The sequence below is a fragment of the Stylophora pistillata genome, chromosome 11 (assembly GCF_964205215.1).
Source record: "Stylophora pistillata chromosome 11, jaStyPist1.2, whole genome shotgun sequence".
NCBI lineage: Eukaryota > Metazoa > Cnidaria > Anthozoa > Scleractinia > Pocilloporidae > Stylophora > Stylophora pistillata.
In genome coordinates, this window is record NC_142529.1 from 17,016,868 (window position 1) to 17,043,192 (window position 26,325).

The following is a 26,325-nucleotide window of genomic DNA, read 5'->3' on the forward strand; positions in this document are numbered from 1 at the left end:
TGGATGCCTATGGGAGGTTGCCAAGCACGAAAGAAGCTTAAGAGTCGCGCGAGGCGTTAGCCAAGAGCGACTCTAACTTCTTCTTCTACCTTATTAATCGATAAAACGTATCAAAGCATCGCATCAATATAAATACAATAAAATAATAATTAGATGAATAATAGATAAACACTAATAATAAAATGTATAATTATATATGTGATTAAAGAATTTTTTTTAAAACCACTTCCCAGTTTCAATAAGATGGTCGCGCAGAGCCGTCTTAACTTTTAAATTATTATCTATGTTTGCAGTGTCACCTAGAAGTCAATTCCATTAGTTGACTGACCACAGAGAAAAGCTGTTTTCGTATTGATTGCAGTTTGAATGTGGTCATATGAAGATTTTGGATTTACCACTCATTGAAGTACAAGTATATGACTCAAAAGAGAACAAAATGTTATTCCTATGAAAAGCAAATATTTTCATGAATGGGAACTACTGTTTGTAGTAATATTTCCAAATGACTCTTTGAATTAATAAAACTTGGCAAAGTAAAATGGCGAGTTCTAAAATAGAGAAGAGAGACATATAAACACTCACACACACGTACGCGCACGCATACACACACGCGCGCACGCACACATACAACAAAACAAAACAAAATGAAACAGACCTGCAAAAAACGAAAAAAAGCATTGGGAAAATCACAAAAAAGAAAAAAAAAACTGAATTAAAACGCTAAAGAACTTTTTTTTGTGGTTGTTGGTAGTTTTTTCTCGTAAAGACGCAAACGTTCGCGCTCAAAGTCTTCTTTAATAAGTTATTTATCTCTAACTTGTAGTTCTAAGAAAGGATTAGCTTATTCTGAACTAGACCCGCCGCCACAGCCCCCAGTAAAGGTTATGTATAGCAGCTGTGTGACATTCGCCGCTCACATATCAAAGTAGCCTTAAGAAAAGCAAATTGTTGGGGACTTCTTATCATTAGCATTTTATCGCCGGAGGGGTGGGTGGAGGGAGAAGAGTAGTAGGAGGACTGATTTTTAGAGGGATTACATGGTTTTCAAAACACTTTATTTTTTACAGTGCTTTTCTACCCAAGAGTATAAACGGGTAGCGGCAAATTTTCAAGGAACCCAGATCAAATGCTGTGAGATTGCAATGAACCTTGCAATGAACTGACATCCCGTCCAGGGGAGAGTAAAAATGTTTCTAGTCGCTTCATGCTATATATATGGAAACCAGAATAAGCTCTGGTTGGAGTACAAAATTATTCTTTCACCAGCTAACTTTTTTTACTTTTGCCGAACACTCAGTAGTGAAACTGTGTCAACTGAATGGAGAAGACCGAAATTTGAAGCTTGATGCGTTGAAGCCAATGAGCGGTTGGATGCACTACGGCATGGTTGTTGAATTTAAGGTAGTTTTAAAAATCATTCAAACAGCGCTGTCTCTCCCGACACAAAGCGATGTTTCACGCTATTCATGTTTAGACCTGAGATATACTTTCCCCGTGAAGATTAGAGACGAGTTGGGGAGAGGTTTTCCGAGGGTCTGGCACTGATAATCATTACCTGTTGCCGACTCGCGTTGCTCAAGGCCTAATATTTTCCCACTGACGAAGAAAGGCTCCAGCCGAAACGCCAATATTGAGGCTAAGGAATATTGTGAATGTTAAAGATATTCACAAGTGTAATTAGGTCATATTAGCATCATGCACTATCTTGCTACCAGGAGCAAAGTTTGAAATTAAATCTTGGAGCAAGAATACAGAGATTTGTGTGGGCAAGGGTATGTGCTATATGACGAGTCGGTGAAAGATATCTTAATATTAACAATTCTACAAGTGAACTAACGTTATGTTAAAATCATGCAATCTCTTTCTACAAGGTTAATTAGTCTGTAAAAATAAAACTCATTACTTTTGATGGAAATTCTTGAGGTCATCAATCTCCCGTTAAGATAAACAGTCTATTTTGCCGAAACTGAAGATTCCGAAAGGACACACTGAGGCGATGAACTTTGTTGCACTGAGGCTTATTTTTCGTTATGATGAATTTAAACGCTTGAAGCTATTTGGAAATTGTGAATCATCTGTGTAAAGATAAACAATCTTACGCTATCATTTCTTCTGCATGATTCCTGCGCATATGACTTGAAGTTACCTCCAGGTAGCATTGTAATCATGTACCTTCCCACTAAAAACTATTATTTCTCAATATAATTAATTTATGACTCTGTCCCCTTTTTGGAGAATGTTAATTTTCCACAGGGCGAGATGGCAACGCCGTCATGTTCTGTATGTGTTCTTTACCTGATCGCTGTAGGTAAAATGGCTTTCTCGTGCTGTTAAAATAAATTTTAGACTGGGGAATATTGTCATAGCTTAAAATAAAATGCTTATAAATATGCGAAAGTGGAAAAGGATCCTATATTTACTTGAACCGTTATGGATAATTTCGTAGTCGAGTTGTTAATATTGTTTGCTATTTCTTAGGCTCGCTGCACTCAGTGAGAAAACCCCGTAACAAAGTTAATCAGGTTGCCCGTCGTAAAAGATTAAAAATTTATCTCGTGACATTGACCTGGCAAGCAAACAATCATGCTCAGGTATTATTTTTGATCTCCTGTGGAGTGGATAAGTGGTAACGAAAAAACAGCTATTGAAGAGCCTCTGTGGGAACTCTATGAAGACAGTTAAATAGCAGGTGTGCGTTAGATTATTATTCAAATGGCTGATAACGATTTGGAATTATGAATTGTCATTATTCTATGATCTTTGAAGGATTCCTTAATGAGGAAGCTGATAGCTGTTAGAGTCCTTCATCCGACTTCATTTTTCAGTAAGTTGCGAACAAGATTTAAAGAGACGGTGTGAAAAAGGTATCAATATTAGATATGTTACTTCAGTGTTTTGTCTCTATGTTCAACAATTGCTTCAATGGTATTGATCTCAGTGAAATTTTGATTTTAAAATGGATTACGTAACGATAATTCGTCAAGTTGAAGTGAGCCAAAGAGTGGGTTTAAAACATGGGTTTACATAAAATAATGAAATAGAAAAGGTGAACAAAGAGGGAAAGGGCATGGCTGAAGAAGGAGACGATAAACTGAAGAAACCTGCCTTTTCCAAGATCTACAAATCACAAATGTTGAAAGTTTTCTGTTAAAGTGAAACGAAATCAATGTCAAATGTTTACTCAATTGGAATGGAGGGATGGAAGTCACGAGCGCAATTACGAGATGGTACAACGTAGATCTTAATCAGCTTGTATGGTAATGTATTCCACGGTGACAAATTTGTTTCCAACAGCATTTCTCTCTATTGTAATACGGTTCTGTAGTGATGAAGTTTAGGAATAGTGTACGAGTGTGTTTTCCTTATAGTTGGGGCTAATCGGATTGCACCTGTAGCAATCCTGACTTCAAACAAATCAAATATTCTCTGAAACATTTATCCTTTGTTTAAGAAAAGTGTGCATCCTGAGACCTTGCAATAAAGATATCAAAGCAGGATTCTTATGACGGTGAAATGTAAGTAAGCTATGACTTTGCCCAGCTTTCGGCTCATCACGCCTTGAAAAAAATGTCAGTCAGCTACGCTGAAATCCGTTGTGCGAATTTACGCCCACCCCAGCAACGCTGAGAGGAAAGTTTCTTGCTGTGCTTAGCGTTTGGAATAATACTCCTGAAGCGTAAGCAACGGCAAAATCAATAGGTAGTTTGTACGTTACGTCATTGCCGCCATGTTGGTGGACGTAAACAATAGATATCTCATTAGCTTCTTTAGTTCGTCCACCAACATTTGTTCCTTTCACCATTGTTACCTGTGTCTCTAGAGATTGGTTGCAAACCACCTATTGGCTACGCAGTTTAGCACCAAATCATGAAAAGAGTCGGCTGATAAGTCAAGGTTAAGCAAACAGCTTTAATTTAAGACAAAACAAACCAAATTCGGATCCGAACAATGTATATATAGAACGTATGGTCTGTATCTGATATGGACTAACTGCTTATGAGTCAAAGAATTATTTGAACTATCTATCATTTTCAAAGGTTTCTTTGAGTGCATTTCAAATGGGTGAGGTACAACTAAAACCAAATTTTTCAAAAAGACAAAACAGAGAACTTGAAGCACTTAAAATGTCTTAAGGAGCTGATGAAAACCCATGAGAAAACGAGCAAACTGCCTAAAGCATAGGAAAACGCAAGGGATTAAGTCGTTTTTTATATAGTTTTTAATCTGATTGGCTGCGAAAGTGACGCGCCCTGTTTGAACCAATCACCCAGCAAAGTTATGTAAACCCAAAGCGACCCCAGGCTACCGCCTAGACTAAGGTACGGCCCTTTTTTTTTCTTTTCTTTTTTTTTTAATTTTTTTACGTTTTTTTCCTTTTCCACCAAAATTGTGGATAGTTTTTGGACTTTCTTTCGGGAATGGCCAAATTCAAATCCCCACTTATAAATCAGCAATTTTGTTTTCATATGATCAGTTATTAAATTTCCATCTCATCAGGGAATCCGTTGAAGCCTGTATTCATAAATCCATCATGCTGCTGTTGGCAATGGCTGCAGTTATGACTGCTTTCGCCGCTAGTCTTTGTCAAATTGGTGGCTTTATCGGATGTTCCTTCTTCATGGAAAGGAAAATGGTAGATGACCACTGCCTGGTTGGACACGAGTTTTCAAATGTTTCAGCAGCAGGGGTGACGGAATGTTTTAAAGCATGCCAAGCAAACTGTCGGTGCATTTCGTTCAACTTCCTGAAAAATATTAACCAGAAAAACTGCCAACTGAATGAAGAAAACAGACATACAAAGCCCGGTGCTTTGATTTCAAAGAGTGGATCTCAGTATTACGATCTTGTCATTGACTACAAAGTAACGGTGAGACATTATCTATGATTTTTTTAAGGAACCAGTCATTGTTTATCGCTGAGGGGTCGACCTCTCACAGGGTTCTGTAATATTCTTACGATCCCCTTTCACTGGCATTTGATTGACAGTCAATCTTTGTCGAAATCCCTCTTTATACTCTATAGGCAGCGAATGATCCTCCCCCCTCCCTTCCCTTTGAATCCAAGTGATCCCCCACAATATTCTTCGCCTCCCCCTGCATTATTAGGCATTATTTTTCATGCCCACCCAGAATTACTGGATGTTTCTTACATCCTACAAGTGTTGAAATGTCTTGAAAGCTTAGGTGCTATTTATTTAGAGCAGTTTTACTCATCAATTCGCATGCATTTTTTTTTCTCAATGGAAAATGTTTTTACTTTGTTCACGGAATCAAGAGGGAAAACACATACATGCGATAAAAGGTCTGTCCTTTATATCCTCATCCCTAGACTGCAGGTTCATCGTGTCCTTGCACCCATTGCTCCAATAGTTGTTGCAGAGACCAGCCGTGTCATAATGGGGGATTGTGCCTGGAAAACTGTGAGGCAACCGGGAAAAGATTTGTCTGCAATTGTAACCGAGAATTCACAGGCCAGCTGTGTCAAACTGTTGGTTAGTTATATAGGAATTTATAAGTTGTCAGAGAAGTGAATTGAGAAGTAAAAATGATCGTTTATCTGTAAATAACTGTGTTCACCATTAAGCTTTACCTTTGTGTTTTTACTGCTTCGTATAAGATCGCCTTTATATCAGTTCTGTGGATAGATAGATAACTTTATCTATGCGTGATAAAATCCTTCAGCACAATCTGGATAAATATGTAAGCATATCGCAGTTTACGTTTAACACGTGTAACAGCATGCTAAGTGATAAGAGCATGATTTTGCTGAATCGTTTAAAACTCTTCCTTCTCCCAAAAACTATGCCCAGTAAGTGAAGGTGAGTTTCAGAAATATGTTCACCCCAGCCATGGTTGTCTTGATTTGTTGTGTCTTGAGTAAATGTGCGCATTATACATTCCTATCAGCTGAACAGTGCCTCGTTGCCCTCGGTATGGAAACCAAAGGAATCAGGGACGGGCAAATCAGTGCCTCCTCAAAATTCAGTGCCTCTTATACTGCCTCTTTCGGGAGACTGCAATTCTCAGGAACCTGGATAACTCAATTTAATGATATCAACCAATGGCTTCAGATCGATCTGATGACTAACCTGTACGTCAGTGTGACACGTGTAGCGACACAAGGGAGATATGATTGGGACGAATGGGTGACAGAATATAAGTTGCAGTACAGCAGTGATAAAGTCGACTTTCAGTACTACAGAGACAGAGGACAAAGTAGAGACAAGGTATTGGGACCATATTGATGTTGATAAACTTTATAACTCGTATTCGTAGTTTTACATTCAAATCAGTTACTGTCTACATATATCAGTGTAGTTCTGTGATGATGAGGGGAACGTGAACGGGAATGTAGTTTTAATTTTTCCTGTAGAGCATAAGCGAACATAAAGTATGCGCGAGGGAAACACTTACTAACTCACTATCAAGTTGGCCTCCTGCCTGCTCGTTCGAGAAACGCAAAAAAAAAAAAAGATAGTTTTGCTTTCAAGGCTACATATACATTTGAGTCATCACCTTTCACGTTTACCTTCTGCTTGCTCGTCTGATAAACGCCAAAATATTTTTGTTTTCCGGGAAACAAATACGTCTGCGTTAGTGGTCACGCGTACATTGGAAATTCAAGCAGTGCCCCAACTAAATAGTCAGTATAGATGCCTACCCAGATGAATGTAAAAGTGGATCGAACTATTGTCTTAAAGAATGATCTTTGGGACAAATCTTGGATACTAAATCCATTCTCTTAGCTTTATAGTCTGTTAGTTGAGCGAAAAAGACTGACGCCTTAACAATTTCATTCCCACGATGCCTACAGGTTTTTTCTGGAAACTCCGATCGTCACAGTGTAGTGCAGCATGATTTAAATCCAGTGATCAAAAAACGTTATATTCGTTTTCGACCACTGGCATGGGAAAGCAAGATAGCAATGAGAGTAGAGCTATATGGCTGTCGTGGTTAAGTACATTTTATACATTTTCGTATTCATAATTTTCTGATTAACTTATTCATCAATGTAAGCCTTCGAAATTTCACTAGACGCCTAAGGGTTTCTTGTTTTGTCCTAACTTTAATTTATGAAATGCTTTTCTAACTATTTTCCCAATAATGAAAAGACGGTAAAAAATTTAAAAGTAATATTTCACTGTCGATATGCTGCATATGATGCCACTATCATGCAAGTAAAAATTCAATTCTCGTTAAGCTAAAAAAAAGCGTAGTCTATGATGAAACGGTTGCGGACACGAGAAAAGTTATTAAAGAGATTTCTGCCGTTTCCAAATGACTGTGTCTTCTTCGTCATTATAGCAAGTATTAAGCAGAAACTGTTTGCGATTTTCATTGACTTTATACCAAAGAATACCTCTTTTTTCAAGAATATCAAAGTTTTTTCTCGACAGATCAGTTGTGTTTACTCACTCTCGTCCAAAAACTAATTCAACAATGAGAACGCGAGTAGAGTTGCTATCAATTTTCAAAGTCAATCTCAGCATCCGATTGATTTTGATCTTCTTGACCGTTCAGATTGCCTTGATGCCCTCGGTATGGAAAGTAATGCAATTTCTGACGTTCAGATAACTGCCTCTTCACAATATGATAGTAACCACGCCCCTCCGTTCGGCAGAATACACCTGCTGTCCTCCGTGCCAGGAGCTATTTTTGGAGCTTGGGTCGCAGCCGATGGTGATACTAACCCATGGCTACAGATTGATCTGATTAAACAAAACACCAAAGTTACCAGTGTTGCGACTCAAGGAAGACAGGATTATCCTCAGTGGGTGACAAAGTATTCTCTGCTTTACAGTAACGATTCGATTGCCTGGCACTACTACAAAGAACAAGGATTGAAAAAGGTCGGGCCAAATACGTCTGCTAATTCAGAATCTTTTGTGAGAAGGTTGAGAGTTTCTAAAGAAACTGTGGTGTTGCATTGGTGGGGTTAACATGGTAATTCGGTTATATCAGTGAGGTTGAAATTGTAAATTGGACACCGTAACGAGTTAAAAAGCTGACAGCTCGAGCGTTAGTCCTTCGTCAGAGCGGGAGACGAAGGGCTAACGCTCGAAACGTCAGCTTTTTAACTCGTTCCGGAGGCCAATGTACAATTTCAACTTAGTTGATATAACCAAACTACTTTTGTGAGAAAGTTAATGAACAGCTATTCGCGGATGGCAATGTAAATATTGTTTATTTTTCCCTAAGCCAAGGGGAAGGGGATTATTCCACAATATTTACTGAGCATGGGGTAAAAGTTTATTTAAGGAAAATATAAACTTATCCTATTTTAGCCATGCATCAAAGAACAGACACATAAACTCAGGCGCTTGGATAACATAATCAATTCCTAAACTACACATGACAGAAGCAGATGAAAAGACAATGCCATCGCGTAGTGATTGTTTAAACGTGCCTTTGCAAAGCATGCAAACTGTCCTATTGAAGCCAATTAAATCTTAAAAGCGTAATACCCTTGCTATGATCGTATCACGTGGGGTGATTGTGGCGAGACATGACGCAGTCCTTGTCTAATCGGAGCGCACCATCTCTATTATCACCTGAGTAAATAAATGCAACGCGCGACTCCAAGGTGTGCAGTGAAGAGGGTGTGAGTCAATATAGAATTTAGTTCCGTTATTTGGAGCAAAAGGAAGAGTCCATAAGCAATTAAATTCACTCTATATTATCAATTTCAATTTTATCTTCCAGGAGTTTACAGGAAACACTGACCAGCTTACGGTGGTACCACATGACCTGAACCCTCCAATCAGGACGCGAGTGATCCGTTTTCGAGTTCTAACTTGGTACAGTTGGTATGCGATGAGGGTAGAACTGTATGGTTGCCACGGTAATGGATCTCTCATTTAAATTCATCGTGCGCCTCTTTCAGAACTGTTGGTTTGTGTTTATGTTTCAGCTCAAAAGCTAATTTTTTTTTTACTGTTTTGTTGCTAATGATACTTTCAAATATTTTTTCTTCGACCAGTGACATGGGCAGGTTGTAAAGCAGAGGAAGAGAGCCTGTACGGCTGTCAAAGTAAGAAGCCGATATCTATTTTACAGCATTTTTTTACCATTAGTGCATAATTTCTACACAATCCCGCTTAATACGGAAAAGGTGCAAGTAGGAAAAACCTAAGTCATTTTTTCATTTTCAATTCAGTCAGAGTTTTACCTGCTTTCCCCCGACCCCACCCAAAGTAGAAATTCGATAATATGTATAACATTCAGTTGTTATGTTAAGCACGGAATGTTTTGGAACTTTTTTTAGGATCACGGGTGGACTGACTTTGACTTATTTTAATGGCCATTTTAGAGAAGAGTTTATTGACAGTGTGTATGCTCACTAGGAAGTAATAATCTTTTCTCTTTATATAGATTGCATAAAAGCCCTCGGCATGGAAAGCTATGCAATTACTGATTCACAAATCAGTGCGTCTTCAGAGTACAATGGCATTTACGCTGCAGTTCGAGGCAGACTTCATCTTAAGACCGTACCAGGTTGGGGAGGTGGTGCTTGGGTGGCTCATGTGGGTGATAACAACCCATGGCTACAGATAGATTTGATTAAGCATTATATCAAAACTGTCAGGGTAGCGACACAAGGAAGATTCTCCTCGCCCCAGTGGGTGACAAAGTATTCTTTGCTGTACAGTAACGATACAAGTAATTTTTTGTTCTACAAAGTCCAAGGGCAAGGTGCAAACAAGGTGAGTGTTGCAATAAACATGGCTTTAATATCAAGATGAAATTATTCCAAAACAATATGGCGGGCCCTTAAGCAAATGGCGCTCAACATGCAATGGGACACTAGAACAGAACAGAAAGTGCCAAATACAACGAGTGTCACTTTCATTGGCCCCTTTACGATAGTTACTGAAATCCCTCGGTGCCTTAGCACTCTTAGTATCTCGAACCGAAACTGATTTATCCTGGTTTTTTTTTATTACTTTTTACCTTAATTCTAATGCTTTGATGATTCAAATCCTTGATAACTTAAAGGCGCACTCGGTTCCCCTCGCAGCTTTTCCCCGATAAGAACTCAAACTTCTTTTTCAAAGTACCGTACATAAGATGTTTTTCTTGGTTTTGAACCATAACATCATTCCTTTTTTTTTGCTTGATCGCCTAACAGTTAAGTTGTCGGCCGCGTAAATAATATGATGCATTTTAAATTCTTTATTAGGAGTTCAGTGCAAACTCAGACGGGCGCACTGTTGTATCACATGACCTGAGCTCCCCAATTACAGCGCGTTACATCCGTTTTCTCGTGCTTGCTTGGTACGCCTGGCCATCAATGAGAGTGGAGCTTTATGGTTGCCATGGTATAGAGAAAACTTTATTTTGCAGATATCTTTGTCAACACTGAATCATAACAAAAATTCTCTGAAAGTGATCATATGCAACCTCTGCAACCTTCGTACCTTGCGTTTAACTCATTAAATTTTGAGCCTGTCCTACAAAATAGATGACTAAGGCAAGTCTTTCCAACCAACTCGTTTTCATTTTGTTTAATACCTAAATAACAAGTAAGATATTCATAAAGCATGGAGTCTGGGGCCAGTGTTGCAAAAGTATGGTTGTACAAATTTGACAGGCCAAATCCGGGTCATGATCGAGTAAAGATATGCTCGATCACACAGTACAGCTTCATTTTAATTGCCTCTAGGAGTTAAGTGGTGTGTAGAATAGCAACAGTAAACCTTTAGCATCTATTCATTATGCACCTAGATTGTCAACGGGCTCTTGGAATGAGAAGTGGTGAAATTGCTAACTCACAAATTAGTGCTTCTTCGGAACTCGATGATTTTCACGCCGCCATTTTGGGGAGACTGGAGTCTAGGATAGCTGGCACCAAGAAGGGAGCATGGGTCGCCCCCCAGGAGGACCTTAACCCGTGGTTACAGATTGATTTGCTGAGGCAGGACACCAGGATAACACTGATAGCCACACAAGGAAGATACGACGACGCCCAATGGGTTACAAAGTATTCACTGCTCTATAGCAATGACACAAGTAACTTCTTATACTACAAGGAACAAGGGCAACAAAATACAAATAAAGTAGGTCAGGCTCGACAAAGAAACAACTTAAAATGGTGTAGAATGCATATTGACGGGTTCATTGCAATACATTAGGACGTCTCCTCTAATCAGCTTTTTCTTGCCATCCGACGGCTCCGTACACGCTTTCATGGAAAACATCATTCGTATAAGGGCCGCAATAGTTTGTGTTAGGAAGACCGGAAATAGTTGTATGGCCCGAGAGTTACGAGCTGAAAGAAATGAACAAGAAAGAGAAGGAAAGTCAGTCATATGATGATAAAAATGGCTATTGCCTGGTGCAAGGGTCCGTTCATCATGAAGTCGAGCCAGACATTTTTTTCGTTTGGCATTCGTATTCAGTCAATGAGTACATGCAATTCAAAGTGTTCCAATTGTCCTGTAGGGGGATAGATACTTAGGTTCTCTCCCTTGTTATTTGTTCAAGGTAAGAACGTGTTCAGACTATTTTACATCTACTGAGGTAATAAAAGGAACGTATTTTGAACGATTTCATTGTTAGTTATGTGTCATTATTTATTATATCGTGGGTATTATTTTCTATAAGAAGTTAAATCAGGCGATAACGAAACTTAAGAGCGCTTTTTCATCAATATTTTTTCAGTAAATATGAATTAAGTTATCTTTCTGGTAAACTAAGGACTCGGTTACCATCATGATATCCATGGTAACAATTCCTCTTTTTATTTCAACCATTAGGAATTTGTAGGAAACACCAACAGTCACACGGTTGTTTCACATGACCTTGACCGACCAATCACGGCGCGTTATGTTCGATTTCAAGTTCTCACGTGGCACAACTGGGCAGCAATGAGAGTGGAGGTGTATGGTTGTCATGGTAATATCATACATTTCTTTACATGTATATTATATTCTCGTTGTTACCTTTTTTTATGCCATCCTCTCAATTTCAATTAAAGAGAAGAGATAGTTGAACGTTGCACTTAAAGACAAACCAAGTACCTGAAAATAGTTTTGTTTTGAATGTGGGCTCTCCTTTTCGCTTATCCACACAAACATCTTTTAGAAGAAATCCGCAACTAAGTCCAGCAATCAAATTATGAGCTCGAAATTTCTACCCTGCAATGAAAATCGAGAACAGATAATCTATTATATGTAATTGTTTTATGATCATTAATTTACAAGTCATTCAAACTTGAAAAGTAAGACTCCAGTTTTTAACTTCATTTGCTTATAACCGCACTCTTTTATGCTATCTATCACTGAATAGGAATCGAGTCAAATAAACAATCAGATTGTGGCATTTGTGGTAGAACACTATAGCTACTCTTATTTCTTAGCGTGTCTTAAACTATTTTAAATATATTTCAATTAATTTTCATTATTACATTTAGTTTTTTCTACAACATTTGATATGATACAGAGCTGTTTAGGTTTTTGCCATGCGCGTGTTAAGTCCGGTTAAAGGAAGGGTGGGGGGATAGAATTCGAAATTCAGGTAACATAGCGAGTTTCCGAATTTGAACAATTAGATATTTTGATACGCAGGATCACTACATAACTGATTCCATTCATTTAACCAATGGACTCCCTGAAGGATTAGTATTACCTCTGATCTACCTCAAAGATGCCGTCTTTTTCCTCTACAGATAATTAAAGAAGAAGAGGACTTCAAGAAGATTTGAACCTCAGTGACTTTTTTAATTAAGTTTTTTTGTGATAGTTTTGAATGATCAAGCATAGTCGTTGATAAAGAAGAAACAACCATAACAGCTCGCAGCTATTGTGGTATTTTGTGACCACAGGGTCACTAAATCAACGGTACAACTCAACTACTGATCAAATATGAGCTCTTAACCGCATAAATTATATGTAGTAGTTATGAAAAATCATTGGTATGTTAACCAATTGTAATTGTGCCACATGACCTCATTTGGTCCAAAGAGAGTCGACCTTGTTGAATTTCGATCTTGCAAATGGCTCCTCCAGCATTCAGGGCAGTGAAGAAAAATCAAGTCACTTGGCAAAATATTGCAGCTTTCTTATTGGCCAATAAAAATGTTTTTTTTCTTAAAAAGCTTAACATTCTGACAAGATCCAATGTTAATGGGTAGCTTTTTCCATTCTTTCTCTGCCGCGACTGCAAAAGTCAATCCTCCCTCTATTTTTCCCGAGCATTTTTGCGCATCTCAGGGTTATGTTTCCATACCTCGACTGCCACATAGAAATATCACTAATTCGAACAGCGTCAGTAATTAAAGTTTTGTTGTCATTTTCACATTCTCACTTTCCTGATAATTAGTGTTGCATTGCGTGGCTTGCGAGGTTTTTTTTTTTTTTAGAAAAACCATATGTCTAGAACATTTTCTTGGGTTTTGAAATATTATACTTGTCTCTTAACCAACCTTCTATTTCTGAAAGATCATCGTCCGAAGCGCGAGAAAAGTGAGGGCCCCAGAGTACTAAGAAAATACAAACGCAAGGGGCTGTGGGAACGGAATGACTGATATTAACAATAACCTCGGTCAGAGACGCTCTTTCATCGCCCATCGTTCAATGGCAACATTGTTTTGTTTTGAAAGTTTTGCGAGATGCGTGTAAGAATAATGTACACCCTTTAGATGGATTCGTAGGCAAGGAGAATCGTACGATTTATCTTTCCAGAGAAAACAGCTCCTCTCCTTAATAGAGCCAGTTATTTTATGTATAGTTGGCTCAGTTACCGTTTTTATTGTCAGACAATATCATGAGAGCGGTCAAAGGTTCGTCCCAGGACCTAATAAGTAATTCTCCCCTCTGAGTGTTGAAGATTTCCTTGTTTCTCAGATAAAATAATTTGTTGCTGTGCTGAGTTCAAACCCTCTTACTCATAATCATAGGCTTGTCTGTTCTCACAACCTGTTTGAAAGATAACATATTGAAGTCACAACGAGAAGTGACCAGTGAGTCATTTCTAAATGTAGACAGATCAAGAAGCAATCATCTCTTCGATCTAATTTGACACAGCGTGATAGTTGTCATTGACATCTGCTAACCACCTTCGACTCAAGCTTTTTCAGTTAACAGGAAGATGGTTCATTCACTGCGTTTTACTATTTCACCTTACTCTAGTCTGCTTTGTTTAACCCTCCTATGAGTGGTGTACTACAAGAAACTGTAACACCACAAGATAAAATCTGCTTTGACATCCGATAGCAGTGTTGCTAAAAAGATAATTAGATTCACATATATTCGGTTTTCATGTGGAGAAAGCTAATTAGTGGAAACGCTTATTTAAGCATTTTATAAAACTTGCTGAAAAGGGGCCCCTCGAAACTGCTATAATCCTCCAGGTTGTTTTAGTTTCGAGCGGCTGATAATGTTTCAAAATTTAACATCTTCTGAAGGCATTAACTTGGGTTTCTTTGGGGGTATGTCTTATCTAGAGCATGACAATGGCGTTTGGAATCTACAAGCAGTATTTTTGGAGCCAGCATGATGAAGATAGCAGGGCGAGTCATATTTTGCAATTACGCCTATATCTTTACCTTTTGCGCGAAATTAGAGTAAATTTTGAATCTAGAAGTGGTGCACCAGGGATAATTCGCCAAATTGAAGGAAACGAAAACAAATGTGGATGACATGCTGGAAACTTATATTATTTTCTTGTAGAGATAATCAACAAAGAAGCTACAAAGATGGCGAAGATGCGCATGAATGTCAAATACCAAACTTCGAGCGTCAAGCTGAATATTCTAACACTACTTACATTTATTTTGTTTTGCTTTGTTTTGATTGGTTTCGTTTTTCAGAACAAAATCACAGTTTCATGTCCTATCAATCAATCAATCAATCATATCCTCTATTTAAACACGATGAGGTTTAAAGCTGGGGGCTTGTGGGGTCGTGTGAATATGATTACAATAACAATAAGAATAGTGTCCCTTAAAAAATCACTCTACAAAATATACAGTAAGAATAATAAAAATGATTTACATTATTTATCTCTAAGTAAATTGACTACAGCGTTTAAAACATAAAAATAGTTAAAAGCATTTAAAATCTTGGTAGTGCCTGGGTAGTGACTGGACTGATTGTGCGCTAAAATCGAGATCCTTAAAATAAAAGTCCTTCTTTCCTTTGCGATATAAAACTGAAAACTGGTCTGTAAAATAATTTGAATATATCAACAAAGTTGAAATGGTAAATTGGCCACCGTAACGATTACGAAAGCTGTAATGTGAAATGTTTCGAGACAGCGTTCCAGAGTATAGCGCCTCTATAGCTAATGGAGTTTTTAAGAAACTGCGAGTTAAAACGCGGGACAATCAAGTTATTACTCCTTCGAAAATTGTATGTGGTGCATGGTTTGTATGTTAAGTATGACAGAGCCGTAGGTGCTTCCCCTATAAACACACTATGGAGTAGTTTAATTAATCGAAGTTTATGATAGAGGGTTAAAGTATTCCAGTTCGAATGTCGGTAAACTTCCTCAGTAGGCATATCTCGGGGCAAGTTGTATATAATTCTGGCCGCCCTACGGTGAAGTACTTCTAGCGAATGTAGAAGCTCTGCATTGGGGCAGCCGCCCCAGACGACTTGTTCGTATAGAACTGATGGTAGTATTATCTTGAAGTATAAGTTCAATCGGAAGTTTCTGTTCAAGAACGAACTCCTTTTCAATAGGCAAAGTTTGTTTACAAAATTCTTTTTTACATTAGTAAAGTGGTGGGTCCATGAAAGTCTCTCGTCGATAGTACCACCAAAACGACGAGAGTATTTCGCCCACTCGATCCGATCCTCCCCAATTGTCACCGAGTTTAGTGGCCCGATGTGTGGTTTCTTCATCAACAGTGTTATTATATTGAAACCTTTGGGGATCCCCTTGGGGACCCCTGAATGACCTCACGGGTACTCCGAACATGGGAAGCCATGTGCGCGTTAGACCATCGAACTTTATTGTTAGCGGGCATTGAAAAGCTCAGTTTATTGTTGATTTTCGACTGAATGACATTATAACAAACAGCATAGCCTCACACTTTGCCGAGTGAGGGGTTAAAGAGTTCTCTAGGCACCAACTGTTCAATTCCGATAAAGCTTTGTTTAAAGAAGTGACAGTGTTGTCGACAATGTCCCCAATGCAGTAAACGGTTGTTTCATCTGCGTACATGTAGACAAAGCCAGACGTAACAGCACTTGGTAGGTCATTGGTGTACAATGCAAACAATGTTGGGCCAAGTACCGATCCTTGGGGAATCCTGCAGGTTACATTTAGCACATTTGAGTGTTGGCCGTTTACTACCGTGAATTGAGTTCGATCAGTTAGATAATCTGTCAGCCATAATAGAAGAGAACCTTGTACTCCAAATTGAGAATTCAACTTATGCAGCAGGATATCATGAGATACACAATCAAAAGCTTTTCTGAAGTCGACAAATGCCACAGCAACCACTTTAGCAGCATCAATAGCTGTTCTGCAGATTTCCGACAGGTGTACAAGCAATAGTTCAGTTGAGTGCCCCTCACGGTAAGCCCACTGTTTTTCTGTAACTAGGTTATTCTGGAAAACATGTCGAACAAGAGATTCTGTTGAACAAGGTGAAAACATGTCGAACAAGAGATTCTGTTGAACAAGGTGAAAACATGTCGAACAAGGGATGTCCGCTATAAGAACAATGTACTGACGAAGATGATATATTGCATGGAAAGGTTATTACATTTAGGAAAAAATGCTATGACATTTAGGATTTCATTACATTTAGGACCAAATGTTATTACAAGCAGGATAGTTATACATTTAGGTCTTCTTCAGCGCCTGTATGAGACATTGAAGACTACATTAAAGGAGATTATATTGAAAATACTGACTTTAAAGAAGTTTATCCCGAACCCTCTTCCTAACCGCAAGTCCCCACATAACTCGATTAAGAATCTGTCTTCTTACTGGCAACTGTTTTAAGAGGGTCTCGATGCTGTGATTGCTAGCGCTCTTACGGATAACAGTTAATTTCTCTCTGTAACGGTAAACAATGTCAAAATTTAATTTCCATCATTATGAAAGTTAACGATTAATTCTCAGTTTTCTGAAACACATTTATTCGCCTCATTTTCCATTAAAGTCAAGCAACAAGAGAAATTCTAGGTCAAGCTGATATAGAACAATTTTCTGTCTCCCCACATTGGCCACAAAACAAGACACACAACAGTCTAATATTTCAACACTTTCATAATGACAACTGTAAGTTGGAAATAGTTATTTTACAATTAAATTTTTTTGCAAGAAAAGGTTAAAATACCATCTTGAACTTATTTTAACAGTTTTACGGCTGAAGGTTAACCCCGTTGAGACCCTTTAACAAATTTACAATGAAAACGATTTTAACTTAATCGCTTCTCTAAACGAGGTAATTAGGGACTTTAAGAAACCACGACGGCGACGCCAAAGAAGACTTTGATTAAAAAATGAATTTCTACTCTTAGGTAGAATTTCAAAAATGGCTGCAGGAGCTTACTGTCTCATACAGCGCCACAGCTCAACTTCAGCATGACGTATAAAGTAGCCGTTGAGTTCCAAATGGAAATTTAAATAATTTGCGTCGCGGTTTCGGTTCGCAGACGACGCAAATTTTGGCGATTTCACGTTGTTGTTTTGCATAGGACGGCTAAGAAATGTACAAAGTTTCAAAACGCATGTGCTGAGCTATTGTTCTGCCAATTAGATCTCTTGTTTTTCCACGTCCTCGTTACCGTCGCCGTCGTGGTTTCTTAAGGTCCCTATTGGCTTGTTTGGCCGGGAGTCCATACAGCTGGTAGAACACTGCACCGGTATCTTCTAAGGTCATGGGTTCAAATCCCGTACAGGCCTGAATTTCTTTTCAGGCCTTATTTTCACTACTACATAAGTAGTGTTTATTACTGCGAGGATCGCTTTCACACATTTCTTAAAACCGCTGTACACATATATGATTTTCATATACTCAAATACATTGATTCTCGACAGTTGAAAAATTTGCCTAAGAGTTGTACAACATTTTGGTTGTTTAGACAACAACAATCGTTTCGTTTTAGCCAATAAATTGCTCCTAGAACATCCTCAAGTGTATGCATTAAAAAACAATGTTACTGCCAGATCAAAATCTCCTTTAATTTCTCGCACGATTGAGTTGTCATAACTGAGGTAGTAAATTGAGACAAGAGACCTACGAATTTTGAATGTGAAAATTGATGTTTACCAATGCCACATGGAGCGATGAAATTAGGTATCATAATGCTAATTGAGGTTGCCTGAATGTAAAGCCGAGAACCAATAAAACTAATTTACTGCTTTTAAAATTTCTTTTAGGGTCGCCTTTATAAGCTGGTGAACTGCGCGCATTTTCAATTAGAAAAGAATTGAATCGAATTGAGTAGAGTTGACAGTTGAGATCTGAGCCAGTCCCGCTAGCGGTAACTTGCAGTAGACAAACCAAAGCCAGAAATAAAAAGGCGTCCACTGAGTGTTAGAAAAAGCATCTAACAATAGATGCTTTTGAGCTGATCTTAAACTGTGCTCCGGAAAGTTAAAAACAAAAACAAAAACAAGATAATATAAAGTTTATGTTTTCTTGCAAAAATTCAACAAAATTTGCTGTCTATGCACGATACGGAAATTAAAAATAAGTAAATGAACTTCTCTCTGGCTTGCTATGACGTCGACTGATAATGGTGTTTGTTGAGAGATTATCCTTTCTTTCGAAGCTTCACTTCTCGACCAAATAATCATTTGTAAGACTATATTTTAGCCGTGGCATTATCAGCCGACATCCCAGCCGCTTGAAGGGGTTAATTTACTAGGTACGGGGGTCTGCTCAATGCAATTAAATTTTTGAATGAGATTAGGAAATTCAGATGATGAAAAGATATTTGAATTTATTTTACAAAACAAGCCAGGCTGAGTGCAGCAAGAATAAACGGATAGCGAAAATCTGCATATAGAGAAACCCTTTTTCAAGCAGACTCCTTACCAAGTCGACATGATCCCAATGTTTTTCTTTCCCTCCCAAGTTTCTGTAAAGTGAACATACTTTTAACCCTTTTGGAAACCTCTTTTAACCAACTGCACCTTATTCTTTGTGTTTATATTCCCCTTCCGATCCCATACTCTTATCATTTCCTAAAGTTCTGAGTAAGATACTGAAGTCTTTAGCTATCAAGAATTTCTTCCGATGGCGTTCGTTTCATTTATTCTCAATCAAGAACTTAGTGAGGACGGTTGATTCAGGGAGGACAAATTTCGTAGATGGTCGAATGCGATCTTTAAAGGGTTTGGTATATCAAAGTACTGGGGGGGGGGGGGTAGATTTTAAAAATTTGCATTTTATTCTAGTGGTCTACACCAATAAAAAAAAGCAATTTCATCCTTATGTCATTATAACCATTTAATACCATTTTACCAGGATGCATTCTGAAGCCTACATTCATAAATCCTTCTTCCCACCGTTGGCAATGACTGCATTGGTAATTTTTACTTACTGCTGGTATTTGTCACATCGGGAGTTGTGTCGGATTTTCCTTCATTGTCGGAAGGAACATGAAGGATGAACATGCCCTACTTGGACACGCGTTTAAAAATGTTTCAGTGGCAAGAGTCATGGATTGTTACAAGGCATGCCAACCAAACTGTCGGTGCATATCTTTCAACTTCTTGACTAATACCGACCGGGAAAACTGTCAACTGAACGAAGAAAACAGACATTTAAAACCTGATTCGTTGAAACCAACGATAGGCTCGTAGTATTATGATATGGTGATCATCCTTGACCATAATGTTCAGGTAGGACTGTCTTTGTGATTCTGAATGGCTGGTCCGGTACTTTTTCAACAACGTGTAAAAAACTCCCTGCAGTATCTTCCTTTTTAAGATGAAAATGTGTATGTTTTTATGAATCAAAATGCTGTTCAGGTAAGGTAATGGCACTCGCGCACACGTGAGCAGAAATTTAAGCAATTCCAGCAGTTCTTTTCGATTCAGGATTTTATTGTGTTTTGCCTTTTTTTCTGTCGTAAAGAACTAAAAATAATAACAAATCCTTTTTCACTTGCAAAGACTGCAGGTTCATCTTCTCCTTGCACCCAGTGCTCCAACAATTGTTGCAGAGATCATCCCTGTCTCAATGGAGGAACATGTCGGGAGAACTGTGAGGCACTTGGTAAACGATTCACCTGTGATTGTCATGAATATTTTTCTGGATAATTGTGTCAAATTTTCGGTAAGATATTTCTCACATTAGTTAACTCTCACAAAGGAGAATCGAAAGTAACAGGAGATCATCCTAATTACAGTCAAATGAAATAAATCATAGGTTGACCTGCAATTGAAATGCAGTAAAATAAATACACGATTCTCGTATTTGAGCTGTAATTAAAGAAATTGTATCTCAGGCTTCGACAGAATTTAAGCCCGCGCTTTCCATATACTAGTTGGGCTCTTTAGTACCACATGGGCTCGATCAATTTCGTAACATATGATTTATTATCTTAGGAAAAAACAATGGGGTACATCGACTATTTAGGGACGCAACACCGAATTTTTAGTGGATGAGTTCTAAACAAGCCCTTTGATTGTATCTCAGCACATGCAAGGTTGCTTTGTTATTACTGACGAATTAGCCTTGTTTCAGAATGGAGTCAACTGCATAGATTCGTCCTGCCAAAGTTATTGTTGGCCGTAAAATATTACTCATCACATTATAAATACTAATCATAAATATTACTCATGACATTTATGTGACTGTTTAGAATGTTCACACGCCCTCGGCATGGAGAGCAATGAGATTTCAGACGTGCAGATCACAGCTTCTTCACAAGTCGATAGTAACTATGCCGCCCCAAACGGCAGACTACACTTTACAGCCGTTTCGGGTTACATAGCCGAAGCGTGGGCAGCGGCTTCAGGGGATTCCACACCATGGCTACAGATTGATTTCATCAGAAAGTAAACTCACATAACAGGTGTGGCCACACAGGGCAGACAAGATTCACATCAGTGGGTAACAAAGTATTCCATCCTGTATAGTGACGATTCGATTACCTGGCCGCACTACAAAGAACAAGGAGACGTCGTGAAAAAGGTTGGGTTGAGTTTAATGACACCATTATATTTTGAGTTAGAAATTTTCATCGCGTATAGAAATAGAGGGCAAATGATCTGATTGTTTTAGTACAAATTTGCTGGTCTTTGGGTTACACATTGTTCAGTTAGTCCATTCTCTTTACTCTATCTACTTTTATCAGTGTCGTCAGTATGAATCTTAAATTTTTTTTAACCTCAAATGCAGCCATCTGATTGGCGACTGTGCTCACGTACTGACTGTCTAATCCGTGAAGATCGTGAATAGAATGAGTAGATTATGGTTGTAAAACAAGACGAAATAAAAGCATTGTTGAATTTTGAAGAACCCGTAGATTTTAATCATGCAATAGGGTTTTATTTTCTACATTTCTATGCGTGATAGTTGAACCGGATTTCATCGTCATTAATTATCACACGATAGTAATCTGGGGCTCATAATCTAATTGTCAGATAGAAGCAAATAGCGTAACCATTCAGACTGCTTCAGTTAGGGTGCAACACCTATTGATCTTAGCAATACGTGATAACGGCGGTTCAAAAGAGGAAGATCGTTAGAATCAAGAAGGTTCAAGTGTAGGATACACAGAATTCGTGGAACTGTTAGTGTTAGCTAGCAAACTGGGCTTAGTTGGTTGAAGGTGGATAAGCGCTAACCCAGGGTTAAATTTTTATACATGTTTCTACATTTCTCTGTGTAAAAGCCGTTTTGGGAAAATTTTACCTGATATTTGTAGAGCATTCAGTTATCTAATTGTAGACAGAAAGAGATAAACTGAATCTGCTATATTCAAGCTTTCAGGCTATATTAACCCAGCTTTAAACAACGTGGTCCAGGTCTCTTTATTCCTCTATTCAAGAGCCTTTTTGGGATAGTTTCCCTTATTCGTTTTAGAGCATTCAGTCATCAAATTGTAGACGAAAAGAATCAAACTGAAATTTTCTTTTTTTCTTAAGTCTCTTTTGCAGCCATAGAATGGCAGAACAAAGCATTTCCATTTTAAAAGACTAAAAAGAACAGAGAAGTGTTGATTCATTGATAACTCAGATTAAAGCATATGAGATGGTGTGGAGACTGAAAGTGTTATGGAATGAAAATAATAATATATAACATATCTTTACATTATTTTTTTGTTTATATGACTCGTTTAGGAGTTTACTGGGAATACCGACCATAACACGGTAGTATTGCGTGACCTGAGACCTCCTATCACAGCACGATATATCCGTTTTCTAGTTCTCACTTGGCACGCCTGGCCATCCATGAGGGTCGAGTTGTACGGTTGTCATGGTAATAGATTCAAGTTTTTTTTACAGATATTTAAATTTTAGCTTGATCTAAAAACACACAAAATTTGATGGAATAAATCTTAGACCGACGCCTGTTCTGACATCAAATATTTCATGTCTGAGTTTTTTCGCATCTTTTTTTATTAACATAATTACCTGGTGTTAGACTGTACTAGACTGAATTTCATCTACTAAAATTTAATCACAAGTTCTGCAGTCTGATTGGCTAATTCACTCTCTAATTCCAGAGGATTTTGTGCCTACAATAATCTGATTTCAAGTGCTCAAGGAATTGGCCATTCTTTTAAACTTGTAAATCTCTATTTTACTAGCAGTTTCCCATGCTATTATCATTTAAATTACTCTTAATGTTTCCTATGCTATTGCTATTGCTAATGATACCTCTACACATGACAACTTTTTTTTGACCAGTGACTGGGGAAGATTGCAAAGTAAAGGCAGAGAGACATTACGGCTGTCAAAGTAAGTTAAAAAAAAAAAAAAAAAAGAAAAAAGAAAAGAAAAAAAAATATCGTAATTTTCAGAATTTCCCTTCTTTTCCTCCTGAGCTTGATATCTATTATCATATTTTAAAACTGCAAAGTTGAAAAAATAAATTTCAGCAACAAGGCAAAAGTAAGATAGTGACTACAGATATGCTACAGAAAATCACTTTGCGTTACACTCACATTAAACTAAAATCCTCTCAACGAAATCGTTGGAGAAACCCATGAAACTACATATAAGTGAACAGGCGTGAGATTTCAGTGCGCATGCGTTCCTCTCGGGAGGTCAACGGGCTCATATAAACAGTCTTTATTAAAAAGTGAGCCTAAGTCGCATCCACCCCTCTTCCTCCTCTCCTCCTCTTCCTCGTTTCTTCAACCCCCCAACCCCCCCCCCCCCCCCCGTACGTCGGATGGGTCATCGATAAACCTTCATTAAATCAAAATTGGGTGAATTCAGTCAGACATTTTGTCTTTTATTTCAACTAACAACGGCTGTAGTGTACGTATTTAATAAAGTTCTCTCTCTTTTTAAACGTTTAGATTGTCTGGGCCCTCTTGGTATGGAAAGTTATGCAATAATGGACGCACAAATCAGTGCCTCTACAGAGGTCGATGCTAATCACCCAGCAAAACGAGGCAGACTACACCTGAAAGAGGAACCGGGACGAGCAGGTGCATGGGCAGCGGCCCCTGGTGATACCACAGCATGGCTACAGATTGATTTGATAAAGAAGTACGTTAAAATACGGGTGTTACCACTCAAGGGAGGCATGGAGCGGCTCAGTGGGTAACAAAGTACTCTCTGCTTTACGGTAATGATACAAATAGCTTAGTGTACTACAAGGAACAGGGACAAAGTACGAACAAGGTTAGTGTAATTAGAAGCATTTTAATTCCCAAATGGTAAACACCACTGCGTACACTGTTGAGTTATGGATGCACGCGGGAGGTTGCTAAGCATTTAAGGAGAGTAAGAGTCGCGGAATGCGATAGCCAGGAGCCACTCTAGCTTCTTGAGTGCTTAGTAAACCTCCAAAGTGCATCCATAACTCAACAGAGCACACTGCAGTGTTTACCATTTGTATTATAAAATAACATCAATCCATTGTAGCAAAATAGTTCCCTTTTATTTAACACTGAAATCTTACGTGATTAGTAAAAGTAAGTGCACGGAAACTAGTCTGCATCACGTCAGTAGCGTACACCCATCGGCAAATGGTAGACACTGAATTGACAAATCAGAGCGCGCGCTTGACTTTGGTTATGTTATAATAAAACAGGTAGCATATTATATTTCATTTACGCTATCCTAGCTGTAGGCAGGACAATTGACACGTTTTGAGCTATGTTTCTTGTAATGTTACTTTTAAGGAGTTCAATGGAAACACGGACCAGAACACTGTTGTATTACATGACCTAAGCCCTCCTGTCACAGCACGTTATATTCGTTTTTTCGTTCTCGAGTGGCAAGCCTGGGTATTAATGAGAGTGGAGCTGTATGGTTGTCATGGTAATCCTTAAAAATTCCATCGTATTCTATTATCAATTGTCTTGCTTCATCATCACGTGATATGCTGTAGGTGACATTTAAAGAAGAAATTGAATCCTTTCGAGAACCTGATATTGCTGCGAGTAAAGCCCATACTTTAGACTTAAACCCAGGTTTTTTTTTTATTGTTGAATAGGACAGAAGAACTTGAGGCTAAACCAAAATGGAATCATCGAAATAATTGAAAAACATTGCTGAAAGAGTTATTGACAGTGCAAGTGAAGGTCATGTTTGTAAATTCTAAGAGTTTAGGGATGGAAACGAAATAACTTATCGATTTATTTTACTCTTAGATTGTCGTCGCGCTTTTGGTATGAAAAGTGGTGAAATTTCTAATGCACAAATCAACGCCTCTTCAGAACTCGACGATAATCACGCCGCCATACTAGGGAGGCTTCAGTCAAAGGTAATTGGAGACAAGAAGGGTGCATGGGTCGCCCCCTAGGAGGACCTTAACCCGAGGCTGCAGATTGATTTGCTGAGGCAGGACACCAGGATAACACTGATAGCCACACATGGAAGATCTGATCTCGCCCAGTGGGTTACAAAGTACTCGCTACTGTACAGCAATGACACAAGTAACTTCTTATACTATAAGGAACAAGGGCAACAAAATGTAAATAAGGTAGATTCGAGAACTGTTTTGAACTAGTTGTAGTTGGCAGACTTTTAGTAACTCAGTAACTGTAGCAGGCATGGAAACATGGTGCTATCTCTCGAGACACTCAGTTGCAACGCCTCTAGTATCAGTGGACACCGAGATCGAAGTAACCTCAGCATAAAAAAACCACTTTTTTTTTTGTTTCCTTTTTTGACCTTTCAGGAATATAATGGAAACTCCGACAGCCACTCTGTGGTATCATATGAACTTAACCCACCAATTACAGCGCGCTATGTTCGTTTTCAAGCTCTCACGTGGCACTACCGGGCAGCAATGAGGGTGGAGGTGTATGGCTGTTAAGCATATGGTAATGTCAACGATATTGTCATATTTTAACTTATAAAGTTCAGTAACTATACAATGTTTCGCTCCGACAAAGGGCTAACGCTCGAAACGTCAGCTTTTGTAATCGTTACGGTGGCCATTTTACCATTTCAACTTTGTTGATACATCCACTGAATTATACAATGTTTTGACAGCTGTCATTTGATGCCAATCGCGCATAAGAAGTATTATAATAGTGCAGACGCAAAGAAAGACGCTGATTGATATTAGTGCGAGCTCGCAATATGTCATGAACACTGGTCAGAGGATTCTTTAGGGTCACTTAAGGCGACCCTGTGGTATGACAGCTGTCACTTAAACATCTCAACGCGGATGTCCGCTATAAGAACAATGCACTGGCTGAGATGATCGATTGCATGGAAGGCTTATTACAATTTGGACAAAATGCTGTAACAAGTAGGACAGTTATGCATTAAGGCCTTCAATATCGCCTGTAAGGGACATTGAAAAAATTACATTAAAGATTACATTGAAAATACTTGCTTTAAGGAAGTTTATAGCGAAGACTCCTCTTGACCGCAAGTCCCCACATAATTCGATAAAGAATGTCTTTTTACTGGCAACCGTTTTCAGAGGGTCTCGATGCTGTGATTGCTCTTACGGATACAGTTAAACACACCTCAGTCTGAATTGTATCTTTATAATTTTGTTTTCTTAACAAGAGTCTGAGGGAAAGGTGTACTGCTGGATGAGATTAACTACATAGAACTTCTTTAGTCTCTTTCTGATAGTCCTTAGCTTCGAGCTTCGCTCTCGAAAAACTGAACGCATCTCGGAACAAAAATTGTCCGCGGATAAATATCCGTGCATGTTTTCGCGCCTAATAGAGGCTATTGTTTTTTATATATAGGGACTATAATAATGATA

General features: G+C 38.4%; 2 protein-coding genes and 1 pseudogene across 5 annotated transcripts; all 3 read left to right on the forward strand.

The window, feature by feature from the left end:
• The first annotated feature begins 2,734 nt into the window (after positions 1–2,734).
• On the forward strand, positions 2,735–13,293 carry LOC111343993 (uncharacterized). 4 transcript variants are annotated; one of them, XM_088738270.1, is made up of 14 exons: positions 2,735–2,864; positions 3,457–3,515; positions 4,498–4,867; positions 5,329–5,491; positions 5,907–6,226; positions 6,814–6,952; positions 7,521–7,849; positions 8,703–8,841; positions 8,980–9,030; positions 9,372–9,703; positions 10,180–10,318; positions 10,725–11,056; positions 11,756–11,894; positions 12,667–13,293. In XM_088738270.1, coding segments are annotated over exons 2-14 (2,463 nt in total). In that variant the 5' UTR covers positions 2,735–2,864; positions 3,457–3,513; the 3' UTR covers positions 12,675–13,293. The 4 variants fall into 4 exon arrangements, 3 of the variants coding, with proteins under 3 accessions (XP_088594396.1, XP_088594397.1, XP_022806933.2); XR_015993122.1 differs by having other exon boundaries at positions 2,759–2,864; positions 3,452–3,515; positions 10,725–11,060; XM_022951198.2 differs by having other exon boundaries at positions 2,760–2,864; positions 3,452–3,515.
• A 5,404-nt stretch (positions 13,294–18,697) lies between these two features.
• On the forward strand, positions 18,698–25,415 carry LOC148720340 (EGF-like repeat and discoidin I-like domain-containing protein 3; annotated as a pseudogene).
• Positions 20,500–22,668, forward strand: LOC148720341 (retinoschisin-like). Its single transcript, XM_088739055.1, has 5 exons — positions 20,500–20,530; positions 20,774–20,969; positions 21,051–21,105; positions 22,257–22,395; positions 22,643–22,668. Exons 1-5 carry the CDS (start codon positions 20,500–20,502, stop codon positions 22,666–22,668), a joined length of 447 nt encoding a protein of 148 aa, XP_088595181.1.
• Positions 25,416–26,325: the final 910 nt, after the last annotated feature.

Excerpts from the sequence above, each read along its gene's own strand:
- LOC148720341 (XM_088739055.1), top strand. The coding sequence starts at position 20,500 with ATGATTTATTATCTTAGGAAAAAACAATGGG. Across the intron at positions 20,970-21,050 it reads CAGATTGATTTCATCAGAAA|TGACGATTCGATTACCTGGC; the intron begins GTAAACTCACAT and ends CATCCTGTATAG. Across the intron at positions 21,106-22,256 it reads AAGGAGACGTCGTGAAAAAG|GAGTTTACTGGGAATACCGA; the intron begins GTTGGGTTGAGT and ends TGACTCGTTTAG.
- LOC111343993 (XM_088738270.1), top strand. Across the intron at positions 6,953-7,520 it reads AGAGCTATATGGCTGTCGTG|ATTGCCTTGATGCCCTCGGT; the intron begins GTTAAGTACATT and ends TTGACCGTTCAG. Across the intron at positions 11,057-11,755 it reads GGCAACAAAATACAAATAAA|GAATTTGTAGGAAACACCAA; the intron begins GTAGGTCAGGCT and ends TTCAACCATTAG.